The sequence below is a fragment of the Dermacentor albipictus genome, chromosome 5 (assembly GCF_038994185.2).
Source record: "Dermacentor albipictus isolate Rhodes 1998 colony chromosome 5, USDA_Dalb.pri_finalv2, whole genome shotgun sequence".
In the NCBI taxonomy this organism is placed as follows: Eukaryota; Metazoa; Arthropoda; class Arachnida; order Ixodida; family Ixodidae; genus Dermacentor; species Dermacentor albipictus.
In genome coordinates this window covers 144,382,418-144,406,883 of record NC_091825.1, presented here as the reverse complement: position 1 = coordinate 144,406,883, position 24,466 = coordinate 144,382,418, and the positions used below count along the sequence as shown (strand labels likewise).

General features: G+C 46.2%; 1 protein-coding gene and 2 long non-coding RNA genes across 7 annotated transcripts in view; 1 reads left to right on the top strand and 2 right to left on the bottom strand.

Annotated features, from left to right (window-relative positions):
• LOC135906316 (uncharacterized) overlaps positions 1-14,119 on the bottom strand; it is a 67,578-nt gene extending 53,459 nt beyond the window's left edge. The window contains exons 1-5 of one of the 3 annotated variants that reach the window (XR_011514647.1): positions 13,957-14,119; positions 8,318-8,508; positions 5,535-5,735; positions 4,212-4,315; positions 265-426 (exon numbers count right to left, since the gene is read on the bottom strand). Coding sequence is in view for 1 of the 3 variants with exons in the window: in XM_070539131.1 (XP_070395232.1) it covers positions 265-426; positions 4,212-4,315; positions 5,535-5,735; positions 8,318-8,482 (632 nt within the window). In the remaining 2 variants the exon portion in view is untranslated. The remainder of the gene's footprint in view (positions 1-264; positions 427-4,211; positions 4,316-5,534; positions 5,736-8,317; positions 8,509-13,956) is intronic. The other 2 variants (XR_011514648.1, XM_070539131.1) reach the window with 2 other exon arrangements.
• A 1,544-nt stretch (positions 14,120-15,663) lies between these two features.
• Positions 15,664-23,756, bottom strand: LOC135906321 (uncharacterized). Of its 3 annotated transcripts, none has more exons than XR_010565692.2 (3): positions 23,571-23,756; positions 16,541-16,952; positions 15,664-16,187 (listed from the first exon to the last, which is right to left on the bottom strand). It is a non-coding gene; the product is annotated as an uncharacterized lncRNA (long non-coding RNA). The 3 variants fall into 3 exon arrangements; XR_010565694.2 differs by having other exon boundaries at positions 16,686-16,952; XR_010565693.2 differs by lacking the exon at positions 16,541-16,952.
• Positions 16,878-18,740, top strand: LOC135906323 (uncharacterized). The gene is made up of 2 exons (XR_010565696.1): positions 16,878-17,012; positions 18,413-18,740. It is a non-coding gene; the product is annotated as an uncharacterized lncRNA (long non-coding RNA).
• Positions 23,757-24,466: the final 710 nt, after the last annotated feature.

Genomic DNA, 24,466 nt, shown 5'->3' with positions numbered 1-24,466 from the left:
CTTACTAACTGTTAGTAAGGTGTTAATAAGCGCTCCTCTGTGTCTCTTCTTGTGTCGTCTTTTTTGGCGCTATAGTACTTCAGTAAGATGCGCCAACTAGCCCAGCAATAAGTTCTTCTCGAACATCGTTTTATTTGATGCTTTGATCCTTTTGTGTGAACTCCGTGGTCTGAGATCATGTTCTTGCGTATAGGGGAAGAGGGATGCCCTTGCGTCATTTCACACTGCACTAAACTAAGCAGAGCCGGCGGCATGCATACTCACGAGGCTATCTTTATTTTGGTCAGGAGGCGCTCTTGCGACTCTTGCGTGGAGCCGAGCTTCGCCACCTTGAGCACGCTGTCGCCCGTGTAAGTGTGGACGCGGAAGACCTCCGAGTTCTTGCCCTCGGCAATTTTGTCGAACGTGTCTTGCTCTCTTGAGACACTTGAGGAGTGAGAGAGAGAGTAAGTGGCCAATGTGTAAGACACAATGGAGGAAAAACCATTTCAGTTCACCATTCCTCACTGTGTCGTCAATTCCAACATCGAAGCGTTTTTTCTTATTATTTTCAGAGAGGAGGCTTTACCATTAAAGGAAAATTCTCCTTACCCCCTTCCGACATTCCGAAAGTTGGTCTTCCAAGTAAGCTAACCAAATGAACTAGCTGGTAGCCTGCAAACGAGGAAACTAACAGCTGTCAGAGAAAGGAAGAGGAATGCATCGATAAATAGAAGCACTGGAACAATGATGAAGAAAAAAAGTAGGCTTTGCCCGAATGACGAAATATCGATTGTGATAGCAAATTAGCAGACAGCTGTACGAAATATTGATAGTATCCTCGGCCATTAATTAAAGTAACAAGCATGCTGTCGTACCCGTACAGGGAAACATGACCATATATCACTCGATCAGCACGACGGACGCTCGCTGTCAAGATGCTAGCGTGAGGACGAACGGCCACAGCAGCGAGCGAATTGACCTTCGTTCTGCCCACGGTTTCAACGCGAACTAAGCGGCGAGAACACAGCACACACAAAATTATGAGCCCTCGGCGACCCTAGGCATGTACTCATCCCAGATCACTTTCAAGTTAGGGTCCGCGTGGCCGTCGGTGTAGTGACCGCTCCCCTCCCCTCCTCTTCCCCCCGGTTCCTTGTACGCGAGGCAAGACGGTGCTCTCCCTCTCCGCTTTCCTCTCTTGCGCGCGCGAGATTGAGCCCCCATAGCAGACTCTCCCTCGCAAGCTTTCAGTGGAACAAGCACCGTACGGCGCGTGATAACGATGTTAACGCCCTTGGACTTTATAAAGAACATCTCGGCGGCGGCAAAAATGCGCCTGGAATGTACATATAATTACTATCCGAATAACAATTTTTGCGACAATCCGCAAATAAAGTGTTCAGTGAACGTCCGTTCGCAGGAGTTTGTCATCGGTCGCCCGCTTTCGCTAATGATGGGTCAAAAAACATGATTAACTGGAACCTTCTGTTACAAACATTGTGCAAGCAGTGTACAATATAGATAAATATTGTGTATAAATATTGTGGAAGCAGTGTACAATCGCGTCAATTCTATAAGTGTCGTTGAATTCCACGTGTTTGTGAACTTTAAGATTGTAAGTGTTGAACATGTGTATACCTAAATTTCGTATTCGTCAAGCGCTATAATTTCTTTTACTTCACACGTTTCACAACACCCTATGAGTGTCGCATTTTGCTGTCTAGACCTTATCACGTGTACGCGAATAGTTTAGCTCTTTAGTTAGTTTCCAGATTTCGCAATAATTATAAAACTGCATTTGTTGCAACGCTATATCTGCATAATATATTGAACAAATATCAGTCTCTAAATAACATTAGTTGAAATGAGCCAAGATGTTATTTCTTGAGCATGGGGCAATGATTTCTGTTTTAGTTTTTAATTTTTAATATGTTTCGTGGTATATCCTGTTTGCTCTTGTATCGTTATGTTGCTACAAAATTACGTCAGGGTAGCGTAAATTGCTGCGCTGTATGCCATTGCACTGTCGCGTAAGTGTACGTGAAAACAAAACGTAGTTGCACATTCCCACTTTTGTTAGTAATAAAATGAATACTGTATCGTTCGGTTTTATTGCAACAGGAATTCCATGGACACTGCAAGCGCATTTCTGCCGTCGCCGTCGCCGTGAGGTTCCGTACAAAGTCCATGCACCAAAACGTCGTCGCCCTGCGCCATGTGCTGTATTTGCGAGCGAACTGATAGCGAGGGTGATCCGGCGATCGCGACTCAATCACGCGCAGCGAAGAGAGATAGCGCCCCGACTCCGTCACGCGCAAGGCTCCCGTGGGAGGGCAGGGAGTGCACCCTCCGGGCGACCCCAGCGCCCTCGCGTGTCCGCTCCGGGCCGCGGGCCGCTGTATCTGGAAGGCCATCTGCGACGAGGACAAGGTCCGCCATGGGTAGGGAGGTGGGGGTGGGAAGGAGGGGAGGCGTTCTACTCGGGGCGGCGCGGTCGCCCGCGTGCGCCCGCCGGGGCCTCTGATTTGAAAGCCATCTGCGGCGTGTACAGAGACCGCCGGGCGCAAGGGACACTGACCATTGCGGCTCAATGTCACGCGCCATAATGGAGCAAAGCGGGGAGGCAGCGCGGGAGGAAAGCGGGGTGGGTCCCTTCGACTCCGAGAAGTGCTTATGGCGTTTTTCACTGGTGGATATGGAGCGGCCAAGGAAATCCTCGAGCGAGCGTTCGGGTTTCACAAATCCGAATGGGCCAGCGGAGCGCAAGAACGCTCCGCGAGCGATCACGTCTCGCAAACCTGTTCCAGAAACCATGCCCGACTTCTGCTGTGTACATTTCCACGGCAACCAAAGTCGCCGTCCCCCGTGCGTAATTTGGCTGCGGCAGCCGCAGAGTCCACCATTTCCATGTCGCGGCCGCAATGATTGTGCATGGACAGCGTACATAGGAGGCTTCGTACAGCACCTCTCGTAACCGCTGTCGTCCAAGCTCTCATCGCTAAACGCGAGCTCTACCGCAGCGCCACATGCCTACCGACCTCGTACCGATTTCGCTCGAAGACGGAAGTGACGCGACCTATTTCCGCCCGAATCCGCGCCTCTGTGGCGGAGCAAATGAGAGCGATGCGGGCGAGTTGATCTGAAACGACCAGCGGAAAGCACAAACCCGCTCCAGATCTCCGAGTGAAATTCGGATTCGTTGCCACGGAGCAAGAAATCTTTCTCCGAATCGACCAGTGAAAAACGCCGTTAGTTGAAAGCAAGCTGGAAACGGCTCAAATCTTTGTGCGCGCTGTGTTCCCGCCGCTCTTCTGTTGCAGCGATAGAGCGCACGAAGGTGACTTCGCTCGCTGCTGCTGCCGCGCTTGCTCGCCCCAGCGTTTTGACAGCGACTGCCCGCGCTCATCAAGTGTGATGTGTTTATATTTGCTTGTGCGCGCCGACACCATGCATGTTAATCCCGTTAGTAGGCTAATGTTTCCAAGTTTATACGACCCATAAATCTACTATCCTTGCTTCGTAAAGCTGTTTACTAACTTGCCATCACAATCGATGCTTCGCCTTTCGGGCGAAACTATGACATTATCCTTTCTTTCTCTTCTTTTCCTGCTCTATGTTCCGCTATTGGCAACGCATTTCCTCTGTTGTTTTCTGCTTGGTCATATATTGCCTAGTAAAGGAATCTGGATCCCATCAATCGGTTGATTCCCTTTTTTCCCCAAAAAATGCATTCAGTAGGTTTTATGGAAAAAAAACTGAATCGTAGTGAATTGAAATATATGTGTATTTAATTTCTTCATGAGGATCATCTCCTGACAGTGTTAAGTGGGATACCTGTCTGCATTATTCCTCTGCAAATAATAACCCTATGAAGCCAAGACAGACACTTGAGTTGTTATTTTTAGTTTCATAAGAAGTGTAGGAATGATAAATTAAAGTGAAATCAGAGTGGATGAAAAAAAAAAGATTGCCGTAGGTAGGAGCCAAACCCACAACCTGAACATTACGCGAAGCAAATATTGATCGTCGCAGCACAGTACAAAAATATATTGTTACAGGAGAAAGTACTTGGCTTCAAATAAAGGCATGTCAATGAAGGCAAAAAACATGGATGACGAAGAGTTAGGTTAGAAGCAATGGCCTGTAGAACAAATAAGTGTTTTGCTCTTATACCACTCCCGCTACAATTTGTACCTAGATGCGAAAAAAATGTTACCGAGACCACGTACATGCTGTTGAAGAGCTGGTCAAATGTCGCGAATGACTGCTGACCGCACGCAGCGAGCAGGTTTGCGGACAGGTGCCCTGGGTCCGGCGTGGTGTGTTCAGAGCTCTGTGTGCAAAAAAAGCGTTTGCGGGGTACGTTGCATGAGCAAAACAAACAAAGCAGCAAGCAAGCAATAAAATAATCAATCAATCAATCAATCAATCAATCAAGCAAACAAACCAAAACGATAGATAGATAGATAGATAGATAGATAGATAGATAGATAGATAGATAGATAGATAGATAGATAGATAGATAGATAGATAGATAGATAGATAGATAGATAGATAGATAGATAGATAGATAGATAGATAGATAGATAGATAGATAGATAGATAGATAGATAGATAGATAGATAGATAGATAGATAGATAGATAGATAGATAGATAGATAGATAGATAGATAGATAGATAGATAGATAGATAGATAGATAGATAGATAGATAGATAGATAGATAGATAGATAGATAGATAGATAGATAGATAGATAGATAGATAGATAGATAGATAGATAGATAGATAGATAGGCTGGTAAAGTCAGAAAAAGTGGATGAATCCGGAATCACTTTCTTGTGATAGAAAAAAAGCAGGGGAGCAGAGTGTGCATGACAAACAACTGGCCGCACGCGTAATGCGAACCTTCGTCTTCGCATTACGCTTGCATGCGCGTATTACTGTGCTTCAATAAATACAGCTTGTCGCCGTTAGTCGGGGATTAAAAGCCGACGATTCTTGTACTCCCTAATGCGAAATTTCAGCTCAGCTCTACATGTGTTTTCATGTCGCGATATAATGGGACATCGCACCGATCACCAAACCGACCGGCGCACGGTACAATATATAGACAGGCCACACAGTTACCGCTTCCCGGCAATTGAAGCTGATGCAACCGTAACCTTCACCGGGAAGCACTTGCGGCAAACGCTATGCGCGAATGCGACCTTTCTGGCGGTAGTTTTTCTTCCCCGCACAGCCGGTGCCGTCGCATCCGGGGCTGCGTAAGGTCCCTAGATAAATAAGGACGGGCGGACATGAGCGGCTTATAGTGGCATCTCAAGGTGGCTTCCTCCGCTGTCCCCTTCGTGCTTCCGGTCAACACCTTCCACAGGTCTAGAAGGTCTTGTTCGGCTTTACCTTCTTCCTCCGCTTTCTTCCTCGCTCCCCTGGTTTCGCTCTCGCCGTATTTTCATCTTTCGCTGCGCTCATCGCTCGGCTACGCCGCCGAGGCACGCCGACGCTCAACGCTGCGCTCGAAAATGTTGCAAATGTTGCCTTGAAGACCTACCAGCGGATCGTTGTCTTCCAGGAAGTCCGTGCCAGCCGGCTCGCCGGCTGACAGCCGACTTGGGACAGCGAGAGCTCTCGCACGGTGCGCCCGAATGTGGGAGAGCCGTCGCCACAGCATCAGGGCGCACACCAAATTGCAGAGTCCCAGGAAGGTGGCCGCCACAAGCACGCTTTGATAAGAACTGCTGGGGATGTGTATCTGTCGAAAAAAAAAACTATTTTGCAGTCGTGGTTCCACACTGTCCTATGTAAAGCTGCAAAAGAGTAGACACAAGGTACAGTTCCGCACACGACATGAAGTGCGACGTGAACTTCGCTATCAACAACCATATCCCGCGAGTAGCCAACAGCATCCAACAGTTTTCAGCGTGTTTGAGCAATCGGAACAGGCACCTTTCGGACGCGTTCGCGCGTCATATCGGACGCTGCGTTGTGCCATGTATGTCGTGCTTTAAAGGGACCGGAAAGAGAAACACTAATTTGAGCTGCATTTGTGTATCACGCTTATACGATAAAAATGAAGTTATTCAAACCGCGAAAAGAAAGCTCGCTAAGACAGGAATGACGTAACAAGGAAAAAGTACTGGCTCTCCCGTAACCTAGAGTGGATGTAAGCATCAAATGGCTACCGGCAAAGCAGATTGGTTGGAGAAGATACTAGCCACAATATTAAAACGGGTGTGCATGTTGGCAACGGCACACCCCACCACCCTGTACCACGCCATAGTGTACATTGGTCCATATGGACGCAATAGTTTCCTGTCGCAGACAGAACCTGATTGCAAGACTCGTCTCGGTCAAACAACCATCCACGGTGTGCCGGACGCCACCGGCTTGGACGCGGCTGGACGAGCCGTACGCGTCGGGGACCCCGAGACCCATGACGTTGAAAAGGGCATATACAACTCTTTCTCAGCGCCAGCAGACGAGAATCAGGCGCATAGGGCTCTCTATCCGCCTTTTGGACGTCGCTATTGGAAATGACAGACAAAACTTCAGCGTACTGGAAGTTACAGCTTGAGGGATATTGTGAAGATACATTTGGAAGATCTCGGAAGGAATAGCTTTTTTAACTTCTTTGGGGTGGGGGGGGGGGGGGGGTAACTAGTGTATGTAAGGCGGCCTTGACGGTTTGTCCCTTTCATATCGTTTTGCTCTCACAACTTGACCGGATGTTCTCGTTTCAGTGCTCGGTTAAAGGCTCCTGCTTTTGGCTCAATGTCGCTTCAAGGTCACCGAAAACGGGAGCTGAAAGCATTTCATGATTAAAGTAGCTTAAAGCGGGAGGCGACGCCATCTTGTATTTTCCGTATGGAAGCACGCCATATGGCTTCAAGGATTTAGAGGGTGTCTGCTGGAGCTCAGTTACTGTGTAATAGGTATAGGTGCATAGAGTTTGATACAATAATTACTAGAAGAAACTGGCGATAGTCTCTATGGGAGCGGCAAATGGGAGCCGTTGCGCCAGCATGGAAATTATCGCGCAATACATGGATTTGCCTAAACTTCGTCATTCTGGCTTCAAACGGCTCTGTGACTTTGTAAACTCGTCATTTTCAGCAATTTACTCCGTAATGAATAATGAAATAAACATTATTAAAATTGCCCGACGGCAGGTTTCGAATACAGGACCTCTAGGTGTACACAGGCCTGGTATGGAAACGATTACGCTATGGACCCATGTATCGATAGGCGATGCGAAGCGCGCTCATGAACTTATGTCGGGCACTTGAGACGCTCGGCGCGTTTCGATTTGGCCACCTCGACAAGCTCAACAGTTGCAGTTCGCAGCGATTGTGCAGGTTCGCAGCGTCTTCTGCACTTCGAAGGGTATAGATTGCTCTGAAATTTACGACAATGAATGCACATAAATGGCAATATACAAAGCCACAAGAACGTCTAATTCACAAGCACGAAGATCAGGTAAATCCACGTGCTTCCCATCACTCCGATGGTGGGTCAAAGAATGCAGCGCCAGAGTTCCTTCTATTATATTGTGGGAAACGCTGTGTACAGATGCACAACGTTCTGTTGCAAAATAGCCTAACGTGGATAAGCTCAAATGCGATGAAATCTGACATCACAATGACGTAGAGGCGCTGAGTTGCTTGCGAGAAAAAAAATGGGACGGTGATTTTTATTCTCTAGGCTTATTAATTAATCGATATTACCTCAATATATCAAGAAAATTTAGTTTTGAAAGAATACATTGCAGTGTAAATTGATTAAGTATCTTTCTTCAGTGTCCATTTAAAGTCTACACTCGCGCAGTTGCTATTAGTTAATGGAAACGTGCACGTTGTTTCCTACTCATTGGTACCATTGTTGGTCCACTATCGTTTTCGAGTAGAATGCTGCCGATTACCTGGCTCCGAACATCATTAGTTCGCAAAGGGGTATACACGGGCAAAATGAGATCACGCTACTCACTTCGTGGTTGCGAATATGCCCTTTTCTTAGTGGGAATATGCTTACGTGGGCTCCGTTCGTACAGGACTGTTTATACCATAACGCCTCGACTTCTCGTAGGGCGGTCGTTAAAGTACCTAAACTACCTAAACTAACGGCGAGTTCGAGCGAGCGGTGAACGAAATGACATTATGGGCATTCAGAAGGACGGACGTAGCAAAAGAGATTCTGCGGAGATATTTACAGAAGTCAAAGTTAAAAATATGAAAAGAACCATAGAAAGAAACCGTACGTGGTGGGCAATAGACGAGTCAATTTTGTCTGAAAACGAAAGCTTTCTTCTCGTTCTTGCGTATGCTTGATTCGCTTTACCTGACTTTTGACTTCCATTGCCGTTCCCGCACCGTCAGCTGTGCTTTCGATCAGGTAGTGGCGGCAATACCCAAGCAGCAGCCTGGTGCTCTTCACCACAGTGTGGGTGACCGGCTTGAGCAGGAGCAAGACCGCTGCGACGGCCACCACGAGGGCGAAAAGCATGGCTGCCGAAACAGTCTGTGCAGGCGCTGCGAGGACAGGGCAGATTTTGATTTGGATTTGGATTTGGAGCCTGGAGATATAGCACAACCCACTACGGGGGATTGGCGATGAATCGGGCGGCAGTGGGTTGAAAAGGAATAAATACCTAAATAGGATTTTCTTTTACTGAAGATGTGATATTAAATTAATTCTAATCGCTAACAATAATTTTCATGCTATTGTTTCTTAAAATTAGAAGTGAATATTTTCGGTTTCTTGTTTTGGAAAATAAAACAGTAAATTTAGCATGGAAGTCTCCTCGTTTCTATTATAAAATTATATATGGCATCACATACGTTCCTATTACAGTGTCCTAGTGCCGACGCCCCCAGAGACAGAATGATAGGTAGAGTGATGGCTAATCCAAGTTGGCGGAAGGGACCTTCTAGAAGTCGTTTTCTATGCAAGTTGAATCTACGACACTCAATAAAAAAATGATCCATAGTTTCGGGTTCATTGCAGTAAAAACATTTAGGAGAAGGTGCCAAACCAGACCTATGAGAATAGAAATTAAGCCGTGGTATTCGGCAACGCAGACGCGTAAATGAAACTTCAAATTTTCTTGTTGCACACCACCCGCTGTGCCAAGGAAATCTAAGGTGCTGAAAATCGGCGTTATCTAATACACATGATTTGGCATGTTCTTCTTGAATGGAAAATTTTTAAAATCTTGCAGAAGTGACGTATGCCGAAGGTTTTAAGATCCTCAGTACCGGGCCTTTAAGAGATGCCCCTGCTAGTGCGTCTGCTGACTCGTTTAAAGTGAGCCCCACGTGCCCTGGCACCCATACCAGGTGGATGAGGCGTAAATGTTGGGGAACCAGTGAATGAAATTCTCGGAGAATGATACTTGAACTGGGCACAGATAAAGCGGAGAAAACAGACAAGGATTCGGTTAAGATTACGGCTGAAGAAATAGATGTGGGAAGTTTGCGTAGAGCGAGGATGATTGCGAATAACTCTGCTTGAAATATTGGCGTAAAGTCCGGTAGTCGAAGAGAGAAAGACCAATTTAATGATGTCGAAAAAATGCCCACTCCGGCCTTCTCCTCACTGACAGAAGCATCTGTGGTTATTATTGCATTTATTTGGAGGTTCTCAAGGTGGTCATGTAATAAACCTTTTAGGTATCGAATAGGTAGGAGCTTAGCGTTATTGGGAAATATATCGCCAAATTCAACACTTACTGTCGAAGTAGGTAAATTTTGAAAAGCCACATCACGGATTGATATTTGTAATGGCTGTAACAGTTTCTGCACAAAAACAACCTGGGGACAATGCAGTCTGGGCCATTGATTCTCAAAGAATGCAGTTGGTTCTCGAGTAAAAATATAGTAGGAGCGTCTCTGGGGAGAAGCATAGATGTTTAGAAATGTTTGGACTGTCAGTATACGAAATCGAGTTTGAAGAGAAGGCAGGTGAGTTTCATGATATAAAATATTATTTGCTAGAAATTTTGGAAGGCCGAGACACAGACGCAGTGATTCGCGTTCTAAAAGAACCAGAGGACGTAACTTATACGTAGGACCTCCTGAAAATATCACGCATCCAAACTCTAGAATGGGGCGGACATACATACAATAAATCATCAGCAAGGTCTCCCTGCGCATTCCAAAACGACTGCTGCAGACTCTTCGTAATAAACCAACGGCGCGTGCTCCCTTAGATGCGATGTATTCTATGTGTGTCTGCCAATTTAGCTTTTCGGTGTAAATCATTCCCAGATATTTTAAAGAATGTACCTGCGGAATAATCTCCTGGCCATATGACAGTGTTATTCGGATAGGAAAAGTCAAGGTAAAGACAATGATCGCACTTTTGTTGACATTTAGCGACATTTGTATTCCTTTTAGCCAAGTTTCAATCTGATTCAGATACGACTGCAAAGTTTTATATAGGCTATGTATATCATTCGATACCGTGAAAAATGCGATATCATCGGCGTATACGTATACCTGTACGTCATGATGTGTAGGGATGTGATTTAGTAGAATATTGAATAGTACTGGGGAAAGTACTGCACCCTGAGGGACGCCCCTTGTCTGTTTGTAACTTTTAGAAGAAACACCGTTTTGATAACAATAAAACGTTCGTCCACTTAGGAAATTTTGAATCCATGCAATTATATACTGTGGAAGATTCACACTATTGAGTCTGTTGATTAAAGTACCGTGGTCGACACTGTCATACGCCTTCGCAATGTCTAATGTCACTAGGGCCGCATACTGGTTATTGCGGCGAGCGAGTTGGATTCTACTCTCCAAGTCAACATGAGCACACCAAATAGAGCAGCCGGGCCTGAATCCTATTTGAGAATCATTTAATATTTGGTTCTCGCCTATCCATCTATCAACGTGACCATAAATAACTCTCTCGATTAACTTTACAAGATTTGAGGTTAGGGAAATAGGTCTAATGTTGTCTATTGAATATCCATCGCCTGGCTTTTTGAGTAGTGGAATTATTTTGGCAACCTTCCAATCTGGATGAATCCATGCATTCTTAATCGAGTAATTTATAAAATTAAGCAAATCCTGGGGAGACAATTCGAATAATACTTTTATCATTGCTGTAGTTATGCCATCAGGGCCTGGGGCTGAAGCTGGCAGCATCTTTACCTCTCTCATTAATTCTTCTAATGTGACCGTTACGTACTCATTAGCTGGTTCAGGTGCCGGTATATGATAGGGGCGAAGCGATGTGAATCGACGCTCTAAGCCTTTTGCAATATCCTCCAGTGACTGTACTAATTCAGTGGAAGTTAAGCTAACTGACTCAACATTAACTGGGGCTGAAACAATCTTTTTAGACCGTAGAAATCGAAATAGGGCTTTTTTATTACTAGACTGCGATAGGTAACTAATGTTTGGTGTCATAATTTTCTTTCGCTTTGTCAACTGTTTGCCTGAATGTAGCTGCAGCAAACTTATAGTCATTCAATTACGTGGACATTGATTATACAGTAACTTTCTCCAGGCTGCCTTTCTTCTTCTATATTCGCGTGCACAGTCCGGATTCCACCATGGAGAATAAGTACCACCTTTAGTTGACTGCATACTTAACTTGCATTTTTTATAGCTGTCACTTAGCACTTGAGACAAATTAGCTGCCTTAACTTCATCATTTAAGCCAACCTCTTTTTCTAAAGCTGATCGCAGCGAAACTTGAAATTTATTATAGTTAAGATAGGTGCGGACATGTTTTTCAACCAAATTAATTGGGCGCGTTATTTCAAAAGTTATTGGAAGATGGTCGCTATTTGTGGCCGAGGTAATAGCAGACCAGGAGGAGATTACACAGCCCGAACTGGAAAAAGTTAGGTCTAACACCGAACGTGATGTGCCGGATACATATGTTGGGGTTCTCGAATTTACACAATTAAGGTTATTTGACGAAACCCAGTCTAACAATCGTTTACCACAAGAGTCGGACCGATAACCCCATGATACGTGGTGAGAATTAAAATCACCAGCTATGATTATATCCTTTCTGCATGCTGCAACCGCGGCATCAAGAGAGCCTGTATTGCGGACTCCTGTAGGGAAATAAGCATTGATTATCGAAAATGGGGCACATCCAGGAAGCTAGGATGGATAGTTGGGCGTGTTGGTTGAGCATGATTTCTGAAGTGAAGGCGCTAAAATGACGGAGGACAAAGAAGAAACACACACACACACTGTGTGTGTGTGTTTCTTCTTTGTCCTCCGTCATTTTAGCGCCTTCACTTCAGAAATCCAGGAAGCGTTACATCCAATGCTAGAATCTCACTTTCAGTGGAGAATGACTGGTGACTAATTTTAGCTCTATGACAAATCTTTGTTGAGATGAAAAATGCTAATCCCCCTCTACAAGAAGGACGATCTAGACGAAAACTGCGATAATTCTTTAAATGATAATTCTTTTCTGTGGATAACTAAGTTTCTTGCAGAATAATCAAATCAGGAGAAAGATCTTCAGAGATATAGGAGATCAGCGGCTGCAGCAAAAATGGAACGACAGTTCCACTGCAGCACTTTCAAGCTTCCTATGTTGACGATATTCCGGCAGTGTTAACTGCCGTCTGTAGAATGTTATCCTTTAGGAAATCATCCTTTGATAAGCTCTTATTTTCACTCTTTTTAGATTTTAGCTTGTGGAGGGTAGTAGCTCTCGGGAAGTATGGGGAAGCACGACGTTTATAAGTTCTAGCATCCAAATCCATGTTCTCCATGGAATCTGAACCGGATTCGTGACTCTGAAAACCCTCATGGTCTACATGAGTTGCGGGAGCTTCGGAGGCATCAGTACTGCGAGGCGAGATCTCTGCCGATACGTGTTTCTCTATGTACTCATCGGAGACTGTGACTTCAGAGGCAACACTTGGACGAGCAGTAACATGTAAAAGTTGCGACAACTGAGAGGTGAGAACTTGTCCAACGGTCTCTGAAAGGTTTGCAAATAAAGTGTCAAGGGCTTTTGCCATAGCTTTCTCAACGGCAGCAGCTACTACATCACCAAGAGATGCATCCATGGCTTTTGAGTGACGAGCAGCAGCTGCAGCATAGCCACATGATTTCTCTAATGAGAGTGCACGAGCTTCACGACGCGAACACCGTTCCCGTTCTATAATTTGTAGAATTTCGAGCTCTTGGTCTCTCGCAGGGCATTGCGCACAGTCCGCAGGGTGGGAACCTTCACACAAACAGCATCGTTCGCTCTGAGAGGAACACGTTTTTCCATCGTGGCTTTCTCCGCAAATGCGGCACCGAAGCTCTGATCGACATCCCTTAAAACTGTTGCCGTATCGCCAGCATTGAACGCATTGCAATGGGCGGGGAGAAATTGCTTCCACCCTGTATATTAATGGCCACGCCTTGATCTCTGACGGCCTATTTGTGCCTGCAAAGGTGACAATAACCGACGCTGTGGGGGTTCTTTGATTCTCACAAACGCGTGAACATCGGTAGACGGAGACGGCACCTGCCGGGGAGAACATCTGCAGGACCTCTGAAGCACACAGGCTCGCGTCGACTCCACGTACTAGACCCTTAACGCAAGCTAGATGAGCAGGAATAAAAGGCCTCACCGGGTGGTTCGCGAACATTTCGCACTTCATAAGGTCGGACACGCAGGTCTGGTCAGGCGAACAGCAAAGAATGCCCCCTCTGCCAAATTGGCGGACCTCGGTTATGCTTTGTAAATGCGGGGTTGCTTTCCGCAGCTCTTCTCGAATCACCTTGGGATTCCTCACGCGGATGAATCCCCCATTGGTCGGCACTAGGGCCACTGGAACGCTGTTAATGCCACTGCGCAAGAAAGCCCCTATAGGCACGTAATTAGTGGGAAGCGAAGCCGTCCAGAGGAAAGATTTCTGGCCGGGAGAAGAAATAGACATTAGGAACTCTCAATGAGAGGAAAGTTCAAAACAAAACTAAAGAAAATAAACCGCCCAATACTTGACAAGTTCCCCGCAGAGAATAGGACAGGGCCACCGCTCCAGGAACGCTCCGGGACAGGACCGAGGCCAGAGAACCAGAGAATCCGAGGCCAGAGAATCCCCGCAGAGAACAGGACAGTCCGTTCGCCACGTCGAAGCTCACGAGACTCCACGAGCGAGCGACTCCACGAGCTCCACGAGCTCCACGAGAGGCCACCGAACACTTCTTCTTCTACTTCTTCTTCCTTGTGCTGCCGCCTTCTGTTCCAAATCAGCGCAATTTCTGCCCTCTACCAAGTGCGCGTGCTATCGTGGTCCGGGGCGGGTCCATTTCTCTATGGCGGGTCTTTGTCGCATGCTTCACGATTATGCAGTGGCCGACCAACGCAACGCAGCTGTCGTGTTCGACGAATGGCGTTGGACCAAGATGAGCTCGGCGGTCGCCACTCGGACGCTTGCGCACGCTGCCACTGGAAGAGGTGGACGTCACCAATCGGCGATGACGCCTGCCTCTTGGGTCCCTTCTGTCTCTTCTTTTTTTAGAGCGAAGCTGTGTTTATGCGGATCGTGTGTCGTCGGTGTCAGAGTTCGCTAAAGCTATCATCATCAGCAATAGCTCGAGCGTCGTCGTCTTCTTCCTCAGCGCTATACCGCACAAACGCGCTCGTGCCACTGCTCCCGCGTTCGTTGTCGTCTTCTGCAGCTGGCTGCGCTGCCCCTCGTCATTCTAGCGTAGAATTTCAATTCTCTTCTGCGGTCGTAACGGGGAGGCCGCGTTTACGGGCGTATGAGCCATTGTTTAAGGACGTATTAACCATTCGCACTGATTTAACTTTCAAGCAACCTAATGTTGAAGAATCGCAAGTGGCAATACCGGGTGGCGGTTGCTAACCACGCCACCGAGCAAACTCGAGACATCTTTTTTGTTTTCGTGTAATTGTTGTAATACTTTTTGGTTATAGTTGTACATTTCTATCTATTTTTCTTTCTCTGTGCACCAGTACTCAGAACTCATTGCTGTTCCAGGGCATGTTAACTTATTGATTGATTCATTGATTGAGTGCATTGGATTGTTCGAGTATGGGCCGGATCTGCATCACGCTTCGTTGTTCCGTGATAACGTCCTAAGTTCCAACCTTCTTCATCTTTGCACACAATTAAGCGCGTCACTTTTTCTCTAAGATTGTTTCGCCTTCTTTTCCTATTAGTGTTATTTCTGAGACATGGATGTGCATTGAAATTACCTCTTCACAATTTTTCCCACCGTACCGCAACATACTCCATAGTGACCGAGACGTCAGTGGGCTTAAGAAAACAATTGACAGCATACTGATAGCTTTTGACAGTTCACTGAGACGTGCTCAGCGCAAAGTGTGCGTGAGTCGATTTGGCTACACATTAGCCTAGCGCGTTATGAAAAATCGTTAATTGGATCTTTATGCGTACCACAGAATATTTCTCCTGTCTTGTTTTATGTGGTTACCTCTTCTACTTAAAGCCTAATATCTTCCCGTGGGAACCACAGAGTGCTTGCGCGCTCGCCTCCTCGTCCCCTCTCCCTCGGTAAACCCGGGCTTTTACTCGACAAACGGGTTTGGTGGCAGCTCCCCACCGTGAACCAGCTCGAGCCCGCACCTTTTTTGCAGATGTTAGCCTTTCGAGGCGCATAGCCGACTTCAGTGTGCGCTCATGCTGAGCAGGTTTTTATTCACCGTCACAGGGAACATTTTCGAAAACAAAGAAACAACGTCGACCTTTATTCGAACAAATACGGCTGTCTTTTCTTGGTGTCCTTTACAGTTGTTGTAGACGACAAATCCGTTTCAGTGTACGTTTGATGCTTACCCTAGCGGCTGCAATAACCTCCTTTGGTCACATTACGAGTACGTCAAGCTAAACCTAGCATGTTACGGCTGGCTCTCACCAGGCGCGGTGGACGCATTGGACGAGTCCGTCGGCCGCATCGTCGAGGCCCTGCACAGACGTTGCACGCTCGGCAACAGCTTCATCGTGTTCACCAGTGACAACGGTGCCATGCCGTGGGGAACGTTCTCGAACACTGGCTCCAACTGCCCGCTGCGAGGCGTCAAGGGCACGCTGTGGGAAGGCGGAATCCGTGTGCCGGCGCTGGTGTGGAGCCCGCTGCTCGGGCCCGGTTCCCGCGTGGTCATGTCCCGACCTGTGCACTTGGTAGTCTGGCTGCCCACTCTGTTCTCGGCTGCCGGCGAGTGTCGACTCCTGAGGGCACCGCTAAAGAGATACGCCGAATCAAATTACACTAGATAACGTTGTTTTTAATCTCTATCTGGATTTAATTGCTCCCTAGAGAAGCGGGGGCACCGCAGTAAACGGTCTGGTAATTAACAGGAAGCTAACATGCTGTTTCGGGTAACGAAGGACTTAAGTTAAAGGAGCATGAACGCTTTGATCACCGTGACACGTGAATTATTAACAAGTTAAGGTGAACGTACATATGAAAGTGTGATATGGAAAATACTGAACAAGCTGTTAGGCCTGAAATAAACGTGGACGCTAGAAGTGTTTGAGAACCTTAACGTCTGCGCAATAACGATTCATCTTGAACATGAGGCCACGTCAGTCACCTATAGGCGCCATCGATGGCCTCGACCAGAACCAGCCCTGTCCAAGGCGAAATCCGAAAGTGCCATGATGAGGCCTCGCAACAAATTCCTGTAAACATTTACTCCGCTTGTGGACTGTCGTTCTACCGAAATGGTAACCACGAACTTGTATCACAAATCGGATGTCACAAGTGCGGGGTCCCTTCGGGGACGCCACACTCCAACAACACGTCCCCGCACCAGGCGGCACGCCCGAATTTGGAAACGAGGAGGCAGCGGTGCAGTCGTCGCGAGCCTGGAAGACTCCGAGGAAGGTGCTCGACCGCGGAGGTGGTTCAGTAGTGCCACCCGGCTATCACGAGGAGGCTGCGGTGTGGTGCCTGCGGCAGGATCCTTTCTGCCTTGCGTCGAACTGCAGGGCGAGGGTCGAGACCTGTTCGACACAGAACATGATCCGTGTGAACTCAACAACCTGGCGTCCAGAAAGCCGTTGGTAAGAGCGGATTACGGAATGCTGAAATGTTGGGAAGGTCGGTTTGTTGAAAGACGAAATTCTGGAGTAAGTATGTCAAAGTCGTTTATTAAGACGGCTCACAACCTTGATTGGGTAGATCAAAGGGGGCTTGGCATCTGTGGCTCCCGATTTGACAAACACGCTTCAACACGAACCTCCTACTCGACTTTACCGACTCTGAGGCTGTGCTGCCCTTGGAATGAAATAGACACTGCGCTTCAACGACGCGCTTTGGCTATTTCTGGAACAGGGAGCTGCTTGGGAACCAACCGTTAAAATGCCAGCGTTTTGGAGTACCTGCAGTGAGTTGATGGTTACGAAATGTTAGTGTAGGAGTTTGTGCGTACGTGACAGAAGCGCACTGACTACGTCAGTCGAAAATGGGGAGAGCAGCAATCGGTCTTGTCTTGTCGAGGCGATTCCGTGAATACGGACGCAAATGGGTCTGGTTGGGGGCCTGAACGTCAACGAATTCCGCCATAGTGTCAAATTATATAATAGCGACATTTTGAGCCAATCAGAGGGACCGTAGTGTCCCTCAATGCCCATCAATGCTGACTTGATGGCGGAAAACGTCCTACCCTGGGTAAAGTAGTATTAGTGAATGCATGATGAAGCCTTGATGTTCGCCGGCAGGCAGTCCTAGTGTCTGCATTCGGGTGTTTATGAGTTTGAGTGTCCACTTACTGCAAGAGCAGGAAAAGAAAGGAAGCTGACCGAGTATACTATGGACGCTGCCTTGTCGGCGGTTCTTGTATTCACCAGATGATAACCTATCAATTCGCGAACGGAATGACGTTTTAATTTTGTTCTAGTTGCAGCAAGTATACTTCTATATTAGCTCGTGGGCGACACCTGGCTAGCAAGATTGAATGATGCAATCGTTTTGACTCGTACAAGACGCAATGTGTTTTATTCTTCAGTGGTTATATATGGTCATACAATGCAGACTTTTATGTCATATGCATGTTTGAATTTCAGCTAACTGAATAGTTGCGAAGCGTCACTTAAGCGACGTCAAGTAGTCGCAACTTTTCAATAATCTTATTGAATATATGACAATTCAAGGTTACCTTCAAATTCAATCGAATAAGGTATATTTGCCCCTTAAAGAAGGGAATTGCGCTAAAAAAGACACGGACGAGTAAGGACATGGACGGGCTGGATTAGGAAATGATTAGGCAATAAGAATCTAGGTATATATATTTGTGTTCCTTCTGAATAAAATCAGTCGCGAGTTTGCGCCCGTCCATGTCCTTACTCGTCCGTGTCTTTTTTAGCGCAATTCCCTTCTTTAAGTATGTACGACCGACTCGCCCAACAACGTGCTCTCCTGAACAGGGTGATTTTTTATATTTCTTATTTTTTGCTTCCCGCAGGTTTCGACCTCGGCAAGGGTGGTGCGTGGCGCAAAAGATGACCATAGATTACTTGCATTGAGGCGCTGCATTCCATGCTATGCCTCTGTCTGTTCTTTGGGGTGGTTCAGATTAAAGCCTAATGTCTAAGTTGGAGGCGGGCTGTCTTGAGTTGAAATTTTTCCTACGGCGATGTAATCTTTTGTTGAAGGACAAACATGCACTGACACACCATGAAGGTAGATACTTAGGCTTCATATTTGCGGTACCTCTACGCTGAAACCACGAGCGATTCTCTATACCAAGGTGTGGTTGTGAACAAATAAACGTAACAGGCGATGTCATGCTCTCCCACAATTTCCTAAACGTTTAATACAGAGTTCTGAAGTGAAGTGAAGTGAAGTTCTTTGTCCTCCGTCATTTTAGCGCCTTCACTTCAGAAATCATGCTTAACCAACACGCCCAACTATCCATCCTAACGTCGTTTAATACAGAGGGTTGGGGCAGAGGCTATGCGATGAGAAAAATAAGAAAAACAACAGGAAACGTATTGGTCCAATAACTCGAATGGAAGTCGTGTCTATTATTTGGAGCCTCGATAAGCTTCCTATGACCGAAAGAGGAAGAAGGGCGGGAACCAGGCGACGACGCCGTAGGTTATAGGGGGGGGGGGGCGTCACTTGTCCCCTAACGGGGGACTTGTCCCCTGATAAGAAACTTATGCTCACTTGTCCCTTTATCTCCGTAAGGATAAGGCCGCATATGGCTTCCAGGACACACGACAGTGTGCCAGTGAGGAACGCGGCAGCGTGAATGCTCGTGTACCTGTGAACTCAAAGCACACCGTCGAGAGCCACAGCATGCCTGGCCGCCTTTACAGCAGTGTGACGTTTCCAGTGGGTGGACAGTGGGGGGCTAGTTTCGGTATAGGCACAAAAAAAATAATAAGCGTCGCCATGACACTGATAGCCAAAGAAGATTCATGAACTTTTGCATATGTCGCTCTGTCTTTTCAACCTACATAGCAATAAACTAAAGTGCATAATTATATGTAGAAATAAAATGTGCTTTTAGCTATTTTCTTTTTCAGCGTCACATGTATTCGTTTACTCGGTTATTAGTTGCGCCAATGGGCGGCGCTCTCGCTGTTATCGCTTCGGCTTCGGCTATGGCTTCGGCTGCCAGTCTATGCTTCTGCTCCTGCCGCTGTGTTTGCACGTGCACGTTTTTTTTTCTTTTTTTCATGTGCTCCGCACATAACAACTTGATTGCTGTGCCCCTGAACGTTCCGGCAATGTCGGAAAAACTGAGGAATTGGCACAAAAGCGTGCTGCGCCGCTGTGTGATGCGGCGTCTCTGGGAGGAACAGCACGTTGAAACTTTTCCGTTTTCCAGCGGTCGAGAGGTAAGCGCACTTTTTCTGCAGTCGTTATGAAGGCAAAAGCGCTATCCTTATCAAAACAGCTATATGACGAAACAAAAAAACCTTCCGTGGTTGTTTTCAAGTGATTATCTTTTTTGGCTTGGCGCAGCCCATTTTTTATGCGCTGTTGTATGAAAGTGAAGGCTACTTGTAGACAATTGCACATGGGCCGACTGATGATAACCGACGCGAAGATGGAAATTCCGCTTTGGTGCACGTTAGCGGTTGCTCTTCCTTTTTTCCACGAGTAGAAAACTTGAAAGTTTTATTTGCCGAATGTATTTGAATGCTCGGTGCACAAACTCAGGTGACGAGTGCTTTGTTGTGGCATATGCCGCAACAAAGCAAAGGGGGTAATATCAATTCAAAAGGGGTAATATTACCCCCTTTGAATGTTCAGGAATTCGGCAGAAGCCAAAAGAAATCAATCACGTAGCAGTCACCGCTTGCCTATTGAAACACAAGTACGAGTTACCTGCGCGACGACCGAGGTGGGCTTCACTTTTCAGCCTGTGCCTAGAAGTACAGAATTTTTTCGTCGCTTCTTCGTACTCTCAGCTTTGGTTTCGCCTTTAGGGTGTTCTTTAAACAAGACTACGCGTATTTTGACCAGTTTTAAAATGTGTCATATGGCGAAATTACGCTAAATGTGGAGTCCTGGCGGGGCTGACATAGAGCAGCTGTAGTAGAACGGCTGCGATCTCTGCTCGGACCAGTTCACAGAAAGCGACTACGCCGACCCTGTCTGTTGTGGTCGGCTGTGCCGACTGTTAAACTGGAAGAGTGGCCCCTGATCGATGAAGGTAAGGAAAAGCTATTAGTGGTTGCGAATCTGTGCTTTTGTAGTTCATTATTTACGCACAGAAACCACGTGATAGGGCACAGCGCAAGTGTCATAAGCACGGCGAGCGCTGTCTTTTCCACGTCGTCTGCTACGGCGCCCGGAGCCACGTGACGTTACGCAGCGAAATTCGCTCCGCGGGCGCCAAGGAACTGCGTGCTTATCAGTTTATCGCTTGCTCGTCTGCGGTGCGCGATGTACCCGATTATGGGCTCTATGCTAAGGCGCCGAAGAGTTTTCGCTGGTAATGAGCGAATTCACGTTCGTGAAAAGTCGCGCAGCGCATGGAGCCACAGCATGCGATACGTGCGATACGGCGAAGCCAGTATCGCCAGTGCCGCGCCCTGCCGTCTTCTCCCTAAAAGTCTCGTTTGTCGCTTTAGAGCAGAAATTCTTCCGGTGCGAAAATTACAGTGCTCACTCGCCCAGGAGCTTTAAACTATCGGAAATTATTTTTCCTCTTACGGGTATTTTTCAGAAAAATGAAGCGAAAGTATGTAAAACGCTCAATAACCTGATGCTTAACAAGATCATTCAAAAACTTTCATCGATCGTAAAAACCAGCTCTAACAATCTGATTCCTAGTATTCTCGGCCAGCTATTATTGAGAAACCAGCAATATTGAACATGTTGCATTATTATATAGCAGCACTAAAACTTGGAACTTTGCTTATTAAAACTTGGAGGCATATTTGCACTAAAAATCCAACAACCAAATATAAATAGAACTTACCTGCGTGGATTGAAAGTACTATATTACGGACATAGTTCTGTTTTTTTTTTTGACAACTGCGCTACAAATTTGATAATGAACGGGCTCTTTATGTCATGTTTTCATAAATGTGAAGCGATGTTATATGGCACGCTTTCGTCGCCAATGGCATTCGTTTCACAATGAAACCTTACACTGAAGCATCAACAGTACACTGCGCTTGTCCTATGGGCCCGTGTGTAGTGTTACTTTACCTTACGTGCAACATCGCCGAAAATTTGCCAACTAGCCCAACAAGATGTTGTATTGATGTATCTTTCTTTAGAGGTTTTAAACTACCGCAGGCAGGCCGAAAGCAGAGAATATACCCAACAGAAACCGCAGGCGCCATCGGCCGACTGAGGAATGACACACAAAGGTGCTGCAAGTCATCGAAATTAGAGCATTCGAAAGATTAGCACGGGGGAAGCACTATAGCAGTTGACTGATCATGTGAGCCTAGAGTTCTGCCAACTCTTGCGGAGCCAGGTGGCACTCCATTATCGCACAGGAAGGGAAGGACATGGTGCTGGTCGCGCAGTTGTTCGGTGTACCACTGTACTGAAATGTAAGCTAAACGGCAGTCTACTACAAGAAATACAATGTATTTCGCTCTAATAGGTGTCGCACAGATCTGCTGAAGTAATTCTGCTGCGCGTGGATTATGCTGCACATAATCTACATCAACCTGAATCTCAAAAAAGAACGGCATGAGAGAAAACCCGCTGCAAAAGTAAAGCCCCAGAAGCTGGAAGATTAAGAAAGAAATGTCTTACTGATATTTTATTCTTTTTGCAACTTCGATAACTATTAGGACGGTCTCCGGATAAGCCTATCTTTAGAAAATGTTTCCGCATATATCAATATTTGCATAAGGATCGTGCAAGGTATGTTTTCATCAGGCAGTCATTGCTTCCACACTTGCACCCTCCTTTTCAAAGATTATTTACTACGTGGCTAGCATTCATGGATCTTGGGATGCTAGAATCTTCTCGAGCTTAATTCAGTAAATTTGTGCAGGTACTAATGTTGCTCAGCGCTCTGGACTTCAGTGGTTCCATTGACATAGTAAATGTGGGAAGGGGGAGGGCGTCTCCTTGCGGCAAACTCACATATAATCTTAATACGCAAAGAAAGCACGCTGTGCCAGAAACGAGTGTTCTACAAAAGTTGAAATGCTCTCGCCTCTTTATCGTGTCGACACCGAAATTCTCATGAAGGGTGACCTCCAGCCAATGATGAAACTCGTAACATAGCTCTAGCACTGTCATATGCTTCAAGCAAGTCGCACAAGAGTGAGCCTATAGGCTGTGTTGAAAAAAGTGCGGTACGTACATTCAGCGTATTAGAGGAACGTCTTGAAGACCATTCGAAAGTGAGTTGTACTGAGCAGGTTGCCCTGATGCACTGAGTGCAACCTACTTGCGTTGCTTTTATAAAATGTTTCTTCATCTCCCGAAGCTACGCATTCTATAATATCTTTGGGCATCACTCTGTCATTGGCCAACTTGTACTGACGATCAACCGCCGATTGACATATGCGTCTCCTGCAGTAAGTGATCTTCAACAGCAACAACAAAAAAACTTCACGCTATTTGTTGTTATAGACTTTCATTTGTGCCATTTATGCCTAGATGATGATAGAACAAACGAAGTGCATTGCAAATTTTAAGAAACATCTGCAGTATGCTCGAGAGGAATTTCTTAATGATACCTTGTTCACAATGTTACAGATCTGAATGAAGCTCTAGTGGTCTTACATGTTGTATTGTGAAACAAAACCACATATGAAGAAAGACTACAGACATTTTAAGTACATTTTGTTGGATATTTATCGGCACATTAGCACTAGGAGAGCTACGCAGAAAATTGACTAGGTATAGAATGTTGTTTGGACTAGGAAGTAACCCGTTGTATGGAATGAAAAAAAGAAGTTTTTGTTACTGGCATGAGAAAAACATGCATCTGCTGCTCTTGATTATCTTTTTACAATTCACATATAACTGTTGCGACACAAATTGGTAGAGTTGTGTTGTGCGCAGCAAACAAACATGGGGCCAAATAGTAGGGCGGCGTAGTGCACGTGGTGGGTAACAGACGACTCTATATTGCCTGAAACCTAATGTTTTCTTTTTTGTTCTTGCGCATACTTAATTCGCTTTACCTGATGTATGGCTTCCACGACTGTACCCGCATCGTTAGCTCTCCCTTCGGCGAGGTACTAGGTGCAATGACCAAGCAGCAGGCTGGTGAGGTTCACGACAATGCGGGAGACAAGCTTGAGCAGGAGCAAGAATGCAGCGCCGGCAATCGCCAGAGCGAAGAGCATGGCTGTAAAGTTACTGATCTGTGCAGGCGCTGGGAGGACATGATGATGATGATGATGATGATGATGATGAAGCCTGAACTAATGGGACAAACCCACTATGGGGGATAGGCCTCGAATCGGATAATAATATGATTGAAAAATAAAATACATCAGTTAATGATTAAATACGTAACAGGCGGAGTTCATTGACAACTTCTTGTTCCTTCTACTGCCGACTTCGTTTCCAAATCGGTGCAACTTCTGCCCATTCCGAAGTGCCTGTATTCTCGTGCTTTGGGGTGGATCTTTCTCGTGTGTTCACGATTGTACGATGGCCGGCCACTACAACGCATCTGCCGCCTTCGTCGAATTGCGTTGGACCAGCATTAGCTCGGCGGTCGGCGCTCGGACGCTGCGTTCGGTGCTGAAGGACGGGGTGGATGTCTCGTCTTTCCTCGTATCCAAACACTGACGCATACCAACCATGGGGAATTTCCCAAAAAGCAGCCGGTTTCCGGTACGTTTAGAAGTAAAACAAAAGAAAACTTGAAGAAAAGGGCGTGGAAGTAAAAAAATGTGATTTAGAAATAAAAGAAAAGTATCGCTAAGAACGTTGATAAAGGAAGGTAACATAAAGAAATGAAATAATAGAAATAATTGGTAAGTTTAAATACTCTTTTTGTCCCTCTAACGAAATTGCAAACTGCAAGAAATGCATTCTTGTGAGTGGATACCAATGAAGTCGCCCCAAA